Below are 9,696 nucleotides of genomic sequence, written 5' to 3'. Positions count from 1 at the left end.
GAATCTGCAGGAGCTGGAGGATTTTTCTGAAGAACAGAGCTCAGTTTAACTGCTCAGGACAAACAAGAGACTCATGAACAACCATCACAAAACACAAAAACAGTCGTGGATCATCAGGTGACCACACACAGTACTGAGAATCAATGGTTCACATACTTATGAATGGGGTTATTTTAATAAATTCAGCTATTGTTTTGTCTTGTAAACTAAATGCAAACATCTTTTATGTAAAATATCTTACTCAGGACAGTACTAAACAAAAAAATAATTAAAAAAATTTATTATCCCTCTTATTTTGTTCAAATTTTGCACATTTTCACAGATTCTGCAAGTGGTTCACATACTTATTCTTGCAACTGTATATATATATATATATATATATATATGGATCAAAACAACCCATTTCCCGTCCAAATCGTCCATTTTTGGGTTGTTTTTAACCCAGCATTTTTTAGAGAGTAAGGTGTTAATAGAGCATTCTGGATCTGTTCGTATGTGTGGACAGTAAACCTCTTCTCTCCACAGATTGAAACTATAGGTGATGCGTACTGCGTGGCGGGCGGGCTCCACAGGAAGATTGACAGCCATGCTAAGCCAATCGCGCTCATGGCCCTGAAGATGATAGAGCTGTCCGAAGAAGTGCTGACGCCTGATGGGAAGCCAATCAAGGTGAATTAGTGGTTAGGTTTAAAAAGATATACTAGTCAAGTCGCCTTTATATACGTATATAGCGATTGTTTCAAAGAAGCTTCACAGAAAAATGACATTATACTCATCAAATATGAGACCAATACAAAGACAAAAGTGTCATTATTCAGCTGAAGTCAGTTAAGTGTTGATTCAGTTCAGTATTGTTTAAACATTTTTTGAAGGGTTTGAGTCACATTCAAGAACCTGCAAGTGATCCAATGTGGTTTCATCAGATGCGTTCTTGTTTTTGATATCGTTAAGCTCTTGTTGTGCACTTTTCTGTTAGCTTTTGTTAATTATGCATGAGGGCGGAGCCACAGTTTAATGTGTCTAATGGTGAGACACTCGTGTGTGGGGTTGTGTTAAGGATCTTGTGTTTAATAGTGCCGTCGACAGCACTGGACTCACTGTGGTGACGGAGCGAGAGTGTGGAATCTGGTCACCATGGAGACGGCGGAACACTCCAAGTGCTTGCCGCTAATTGATTGCTACATTGTTGCCGTTTTCTCCCATTTAGAGGGAGTCAACGAGCGAATCGGTGTGTCTGAGAGGCACATGTGTCCTGTGTGTGTGTGTGTGTGTGTTTAGAAGCCTCTCTGGGCATGTTGTGCCACCTCTATATTGTAATGTCTGCAGCAATGATTATGTTTGCTCATTTAAACATAGTATATCAATGATTACACAAAAATAACACTGTTGAACGCATTAGTATTCTTAAGAGACTCTACTGTAGTCTAGTCTGTTGCGTGATTGACAGCACTGTCAGCGTGACAACAAGGCCATGAATAATATCAGGGTCGTCGCCGTGGGCGACCATGCATCATCATTAAATGTGAGTGTCTGTATATTGGTGGACTCTGTGAGAGCGGCAGTAATAAGTTGCCCTTTGGATAACACTGCTGTTTATGAGCGATTCGGTTCGGCTCAGATAATGTTTAGAAATCACCACCTTTGTGCTTCTCACAGCTGTTTATGTGTGATTCTCGTGTCTGAAGTCATGATTGAGTCTCTTTCATTGACATTAGATTCATTAGATCCTGGCGATTAAGCAGATATAAGTAGATGTGCTCTGAGTTTGATTGACAGCTGTCAGTCACACTCTGCTGCCCTCGTGAATTCTTTTTCAGCACTTGGTGTGTGTGTGTGTCTTGCACTCTTGACAGTATTGGCTCTTTCCTAGAGTTGCTATGGCGATGCTATCTCGCGCACACACACACACATACATATCAGCTCTGTTACAAAACCTAGATAGCATTTTGAGGCATCATAGGCTGTTACAAAAGAGAAGCTGTGAAATGATGCTGCCTTATAAGAGATGTTATTTTAGCCAAAATAAGGATAATGGATAATGCAATCCCAGAATGCATTGCGACAAATGAAAGAATGCATGTAAGGAGTTCGCCCTTTGCATATGTTGCTAATACATTAAAATATGCAGAATCAATACATAAATGCAGAAATATTGGTTGAAATATTTTATTTTTATTTGCATATTTTTAAAAATACTTTTTGGTACTGAATTAAATATAGTTATTATCAGCAGTTCTCTTTGTTTATAATAAAGATATATATAATTGACCTTTTACCCAATATTTGTGGGTTATTTTGTGCATTGTTACACTGGAAAAAATATTTTTGCTCCTTGTTCAAATTGCCTAATTAAAATGTGCTGAAGCAACACAATTGTTGAACTTTTTATCACAACTCAATTTCATTGTGTTCAGTTCACTTACCTATGCAAACTCATTTGTGAGTGTTGCATTAACTGAAACTACATGGTAGAGCTGCATGATTAATCATTAAAATATCACAATATCAATTCAAACACCTATGCAATCTTATTCCTAAATGACAAAGATTTGCCTGTGTCTGTTAAACATTTGACAAAATCACACATTCAAATCTTGTGTTTACGCTGCCGCTGATCCAGAGAGAGCAGTTTTTCAACCACACAGTATCATTATTCCTGTCTTACAATAATTCATATTATTACAGAAGTACTGAGATAAAGTTTATTGTTCGGATATAAACACTGATGTCTACAGAAGCGATCAAAATAGAGTAAATCACCTTTTGAAAGTAACATGGCGCTTCAAATAACGATTGTATTGATTAAATCGTTACACCAGTAGGTGGAGACAAGTGACTGTTAAACATGTGAATTGTCATTGAATCATTCATTCAAGAGATTTGTTCAAAAATGCTGATTCAGCCAGTGAGGAAACAAGCTAAGTATTTATGAGTGAGTCATTGAATCATTCATTCAACTGATTTTTTAATGAACTCAAATTAATTTAATACTTTTAAATAGACTGAAGCAATTAACAGATTTGAACCTCTAATAAATTACATGTTATTTTGTTTAGCTGTCTGTTCAGAATTGTGGGAAAATCATGATCTCTGTTTGAAACAAAAAATTGTGGTTCTCAATTTATACAGAATTGTGCAGCTCTACTGCATGAGTGGATTTATAGTTCCCAGCATGCTTTGCATAGGACTGAATTGGCAGAGTAAATGTCGAGGTTATGTGATATTGATGAATATTTGAGTAAAAGAAAAGACTGGTTAGTGTTTAAAGGTGCCCTAGAATTCAATATTGAATTTATCTTGGCATAGTTGAATAACAAGAGTTCAGTACATGGAAATGACATACAGTGAGTTTCAAACGCCATTGTTTCCTCCTTCTTATATAAATCTCATTTGTTTAAAAGACCTCCGAACTGTGTCGTAACAGTCGGATCATTAATATGTACGCCCCCAATATTTGCATATGCCAGCTCATGTTCAAGGCATTACACAAGGGCAGCCAGTATTAACGTCTGGATTTGCACAGCTGAATCATCAGACTAGGTAAGCAAGCAAGAACAATAGCGAAAAATAGCAGATGAAGGAATAATAACTGACATGATCCATGATTACATGATATTTTTAGTGATATTTGTGAATTGTCTTTCTAAATGTTTCGTTAGCATGTTGTTAATGTACTGTTAAATGTGGTTAAAGTTACCATCGTTTCTTACTGTATTCACGGAGACAAGAGCTGTCGCTATTTTCATTTTTAAACACTTGCAGTCTGTATAATTCATAAACACAACTTCATTCTTTATAAATCTCTCCAACAGTGTAGCATTAGCCCGTTAGCCACGAGCACTATCAAACTCATGCAGAATCAAATGTAAACATCCAAATAAATACTATACTCACATGATCCGACTCATGCATGCAGCATGCATGACGAAGGGTTATATTAGCTGAGTAAACTGTGTTTATGCTGTTCAAGGCAAGCGCGAGCTCCGGGGGAGCGGGAGATTTAAAGGGGCCGCAACCTATATATCGGTGCATAGTTAATGATGCCCCAAAATAGGCAGTTAAAAAAATGAATTAAAAAAAATCTATGGGGTATTTTGAGCTGAAATTTCATAGACACATTCAGGGGACACCTTAGACTTATATTACATCTTTTAAAAAGAAGTTCTAGGGCACCTTTAATGTTCAGTTATGTTGGTGTTATTGAGGATTTTGTGGTTAGCATTGTGCTAAAGAGTAGAGCTTGTGGTTAGGATGGTTATATGATAACTCTGGTGTTTGTTCTTTCATTCAATGAACATTTGTGTGCACCACAAAGTCGTAAATACAAGTGGGAAACTCAGAACTTTCTCTGAGTTTCTCAGTTGGGCATGTGTCAGAGAAAATATAGTGGACACAATAGATGCAGCATCTGTATTTACAATAAAACTATATGTACACAATACAATTCAATTTACCGCACCTGCAATTTCTCTTTCAAAGTATTTTTAATTGATTTTTACAGTATAAATCACATTTAACAATTCCCCAACCCTCACCATCATATATCTAGAGTAGCATCCATACTGTCCATTAATTCAGACATGAATTGTATGTAGAAGAACAGCAATTTCTAAATGAAAAAAAGTAAATCCTACACCATTTTTTTTTTTTGCAGTGTAGTTTATTCTTAAAGGGATAGTTCACCCAAAAATGAAATGCTCATCCTCAAGCCATTGTAGGTGTATATGACTTTATTCTTTCAGACAAACACAATCGGAGATATATTAAAACACATTCTGGCTCTTCCAAACTTTATAATGGGAGTGAAAGATTTTGCACATGGTTGGAACCCAAGATTTTGAAGCCCCAAAAAGCACCTCCATCCATCATAAAAGTAATTCATACAACACCAGTGGGTTAATAAAGGCCTTCTAAGATGGGTTGAGGTTGAGTAAATCATGGGATAATTTCATTTTTGGGTGAACTATCCCTTTAACTGAAGAATTTTCAACTCTTTAAAGTAATCTATATTGCATAAAGCACTTCATAAATAAACTTGACTTGATTTTACCCTCTCTCTCCGTCTCTGTAGCTGAGGATCGGCATCCACTCGGGCTCAGTGCTGGCTGGTGTCGTCGGTGTGAAGATGCCACGCTACTGTCTGTTTGGAAACAACGTCACGCTGGCCAGCAAGTTTGAGTCAGGCAGTCACCCGCGCTGCATCAACGTCAGCCCCACCACATACCAGTGAGAACGCACACACACACACAAACACACACACACACACACACACACGTTCACACCGTCTCAGCTGATGTGCAACTCTGCTGCAGTGGAGACAGTCACACCTGTTTCTATGGTAACCTGCTTCTGTCGAGATCATCAAGGACGATGCTCTGCAGTCAAGTGCAGCTCAGAGGATCTGCTCACACACACACGTGTTTCAGTGTGCACCAATGAGCACCTGCTTGTAGACATCCACAAACACTCAACATGAATAGTCATGCATAGACGAACACATGTGCACACACTCGACATCAAGCACAGATGTACACCCACACACTTATATGCATATAAAACACACACATACAGCACATATTAGCATGTCTAAATGGCGACACTTTCTATATATGACTAATGTTAAATACTATAAATCAGGGTTTCATAAACGGGTTCGTGAGTTGATAAAAAGCTAATATTTATATCATACGGCAAGATACTAGAGGCAAAACTATTTCTTTTTCATGCACTGCTCAATTTTGAGATTGAGTCTCTTTTCAGACTAGTGGAAACTATGTGCATCTGTAGATTTCAATGATTATTCATCTTTAAAGGCTGGTTTCTTAAAATGATTTTTTTCTCAGACATCTCCACTTCATCAAAACTTACAGCAAACTTTATTGTTTTTTTCCTAAAAACATGGTGGATTTTTTTTATTATTATTTTTTTTTTATATATATATATATTATATTTATAAAAATCCAAATATCCAAAATCCTCTCTGTAAAAAACAAACTTTAATAGGTCAACAAAATAAAAGAACTTTAAACCTGGATTTATTCAATGTTCAGGATTCTGTTTGAGAAATGTATGCAAATTAGTGCATGTTTAATTCATTTGCATATTTAAACATAGCATTTCAGAAAACTTGTACTTAAATTTGTACCCTATTCACCTGTAGTGTATGAAGAAAGTGAAGAATTTGACAGATATTAGCACTGTAATTTGTAGTGTAAAATAATCATTATAATGATCAACTTTTCGTTTTTTATTTTAAAGTATTATGACAATAGTACGGAAGAGGATTAGGGCAGAGCAATAATAAAAAAATAAAACCATCTCGAGATTAAAGTTGTGTAATTTCGAGAAAAAACTCATTAAATTTCGAGAAAAAAGTTGAAATAAAATGTTGAGAATAAACTCATTAAATTACGAGAACAAATTCGTTAAATTACGAATTTGTTCTCATAATTTAATGTTTATTCTCAACATTTTATCTCGACTTTTTTCTTGTAATTTAACTACTTTTTTCTTAACCTTTTTCTTGAAATTTAACAACATTTTTCTCATAATTTAACGAATTTGTTCTCGTAATTTAATGACTTTATTCTCAACATTTTATCTCGACTTTTTTCTCGAAGTTTTTTCTTGAAATTTTACAACTTTAATCTCGAGATGGTTTTATTTTTTTATTATTGTTTGGCCCTAATCCTCTTCCATACAATAGTACTATATTTTAGTCCTCAAGAAAACAATAGTAATATAAAAACATTATTATTTAGGGCTGTCAATAGATTAAAATTTTTATTGCGATTAATCGCACACTTATCTTGAAATTAAGCATACACCATTTATCTTGTTCAACACCATTAATTTTGTCATCATTTGCTATATCCATCAGAGTAAACCATTAGATTAAAGGATGATTCTCACCAAACTGTATTTTCTGCAAGCTTTTTTCAAAGTAAATTTAGGTGTCTTTCCAACAAAAGTAGACTCTAAATGGACACCAAATCATATAAGGTGTTATCCATATAATTCATAAATTTATGCACACCAAAGCACCCATGAAAAAAAAAAAACATTACAGAAAAAAAAAAATCCTAAACCAACCACCTTGACCTGACTGCATATATACCTACTCCAGTACATGAATCCATTCAAAATTACTAAACAGAGAAACATACACACGACAGATGCAAACATTATCCTGAATGTGTGTGGAAACAACGTGAATGCACTGAAAAATGTCTTTGCATAAACAAAATGTGCGATTAGTGCAATAAGAGCACACATATATACGGTTTGTTTGAGTATCAATAATAATGGACTCTCGCGTTCTTACTGTACGACTCCTGTACGTCACCACAATCATCCTTACCTTCATTGCAATCCTCATCCATCAAAACTTTACTAGCGAGACACTGGTTTGCTTTATCCAGCCGAGAAATGTAGTTTGTGTATCACGCTCATCACAGAATATGACAGAGCTCATGGATTGAATAATTCACTGAACACATGAATTTGTTATTATTAAAGGGTTAAATTAGACATTTCCGCCTTCCAGCGTCAATGTGTTAATAAACACCCGACTTCCAACATCATCTAACTGCGTGATGTAAATTACGTTTAATGACGCAACTTCACGTGCTTCAGTGATTTATTTGCATTAAAATATTTGAACGCATTAAGGATTTTTACTTAATCGCATGCATTAACATTAACAGCCCTTTTATTATTATTATATTACATATGAATGTGCTGTTAAATTATTGAAATATTAGCTTAAAATCTCAGGGGGTGCTTTGAGAAAATATTCTTACTCTAACCTTAACAGAACACTTTTTGCCTTTTTACAATTAAAACAAACGCTATATACTTTAGATTTTGTTTTTACAGATGAGTTTTTGTCAGATTTAGCTCATGAATATTTAATATCTTTCCATTTGTTTTCCCCCTCGTTTCTCAGACTCCTGCGTGACGACCGCTCGTTCACTTTCATCCCTCGCTCCAGGCAGGAGCTTCCCGACAACTTCCCCAAAGAGATCCCAGGAATCTGCTATTTTCTGGAGGCGGGGAAATGCCAGAGCCACGCCTCTCTCACCAGCACTCGCTCCGCCCCCATCCGGAAAGTGTCCTATAACATTGGTACCATGTTTCTACGGGAGACTAGCCTCTGAGACGGCCCCGCCCATTCGCTATGACATCACGTCCTGTAGACTAGTGTTGCCTGTGGCAACTCGCTGCCCCGCCTCTCGACCGGAGCGTCGTCCCCAGAGGCGTGAACTCACGTGGAGAGAATGGCCCCGCCTTGGCCCCACCCTTTAAAGGAGCCATGGATAATTGTGTTCTGAAAATACAATAAAAACAAATATATATAGATATATATTTAAAATAAAGCCTTCTGCTCAACGGCATAGCCAAACAAAGACATACATGGTGTACACATGCAAATACTACAGACAAACTCATGTAAACATACATTTCTTGCAGCATTGCAGGTTTCACATGGATAACTTGGTGCCTTTACCTCCCAAACACACACACACACACACATGCACTCCACAAACACACATTTATCTCTACCATTTTACACATTTGCCGCCATTTACCGCTGTTAAATCCTTTGTGTGTGTGTGTATCCTCTATTACCCATTGTTAGATCCCTTGTGTTTGTGTGCGTGTCTTACCATTAGCGCTGTTAGATTGTGTGTATGTGTGTGTGTTTGCCCTCCTGTTTGTGTGCATTTTGTATGTGTGTGAATGTGCTTGGCCGTTTCAGACATCTCACATCTGCGGCATGTTTTTATTTTAGCTTCTGAAATAACAAGTCGCAGATCTATGTAGCAGAGACATAGCTGCGTGAATGTGTGCACTGTTAACTTATTTAATCAGCGCTATTTTTTGCAATATAGGCTTTTTTGAAGCTTCATTGATGTCGGATACATGCAGTGAAAGGGACATAAATATTCAGAATACTGTTCAGTAAATTCACATTGAATCCAGATGATTTAAGCAGTTTATAGATGCACTTTGTGTATCATTAAGTATTATTTGTATGTAAATGTGATTGTCATGCAAATTTTTTATGCAAAAGCTTATAATAGTTCTCAATAATCCTTTCTAAATCACTATTTTAACACTTTATGACTGATATTAAATGCAAAACTGTAAATCAGGAATCACATTTATGCGACAAACGCTGAGAGAACTCGCGTGCTGCAGATAGCAGATGTGTGAAACAGGTCGTGTGTGTGTGTGTGTGTGTGTGTGTGTGTGAATACAGTTTGAGGTCACAGGAAGGTATGTGGTAATGTCATCATTCATTTCGGTCACATTTGATTAATTCAAGATCACATCCAGACGTGTCAGTCATTTTTATCAGGATGCCAATAAAATCGATTCATTTAAGTTTTATGGTGTCAGACTGCTGTGTTAGTGCTCTTTTTAAATGGCTGTTTTTTCTATAGAAAAGACCTGTATGACTTTCTTTATTCAGTACAGATGCAGTACAATATTCAGTATATGCTGTTCTTTTGACCTTTTTTTTAATCAAAGAATCCTGAAAAAATTAAATGTCATGGTTTCCCTTACAGAAAAAACACATGAACTTCACATGTGATCACATGTTTTCCACATGTGAACTTATATGATCACATGTGAGCAACATGTCACCACATGTGAACAACATTTCACCACATGTGAACAACATTTCAC

General features: G+C 36.3%; 1 protein-coding gene across 2 annotated transcripts in view; it reads left to right on the top strand.

Annotated features, from left to right (window-relative positions):
- gucy1a2 (guanylate cyclase 1, soluble, alpha 2) overlaps positions 1–9,305 on the top strand; it is a 35,921-nt gene extending 26,616 nt beyond the window's left edge. For both annotated transcript variants that reach the window (XM_067365590.1, XM_067365591.1), the window contains exons 7-9: positions 526–669; positions 5,072–5,226; positions 7,949–9,305. In XM_067365590.1, coding sequence (XP_067221691.1) covers positions 526–669; positions 5,072–5,226; positions 7,949–8,159 — 510 coding nt within the window. In that variant the 3' untranslated portion in view covers positions 8,160–9,305. The remainder of the gene's footprint in view (positions 1–525; positions 670–5,071; positions 5,227–7,948) is intronic.
- Positions 9,306–9,696: the final 391 nt, after the last annotated feature.

Source organism: Chanodichthys erythropterus, chromosome 17 (assembly GCF_024489055.1).
Source record: "Chanodichthys erythropterus isolate Z2021 chromosome 17, ASM2448905v1, whole genome shotgun sequence".
Lineage (NCBI taxonomy): Eukaryota > Metazoa > Chordata > Actinopteri > Cypriniformes > Xenocyprididae > Chanodichthys > Chanodichthys erythropterus.
The sequence above is the reverse complement of the archived record's forward strand: the minus strand, read 5'-3'. Positions and strand labels throughout refer to the sequence as shown.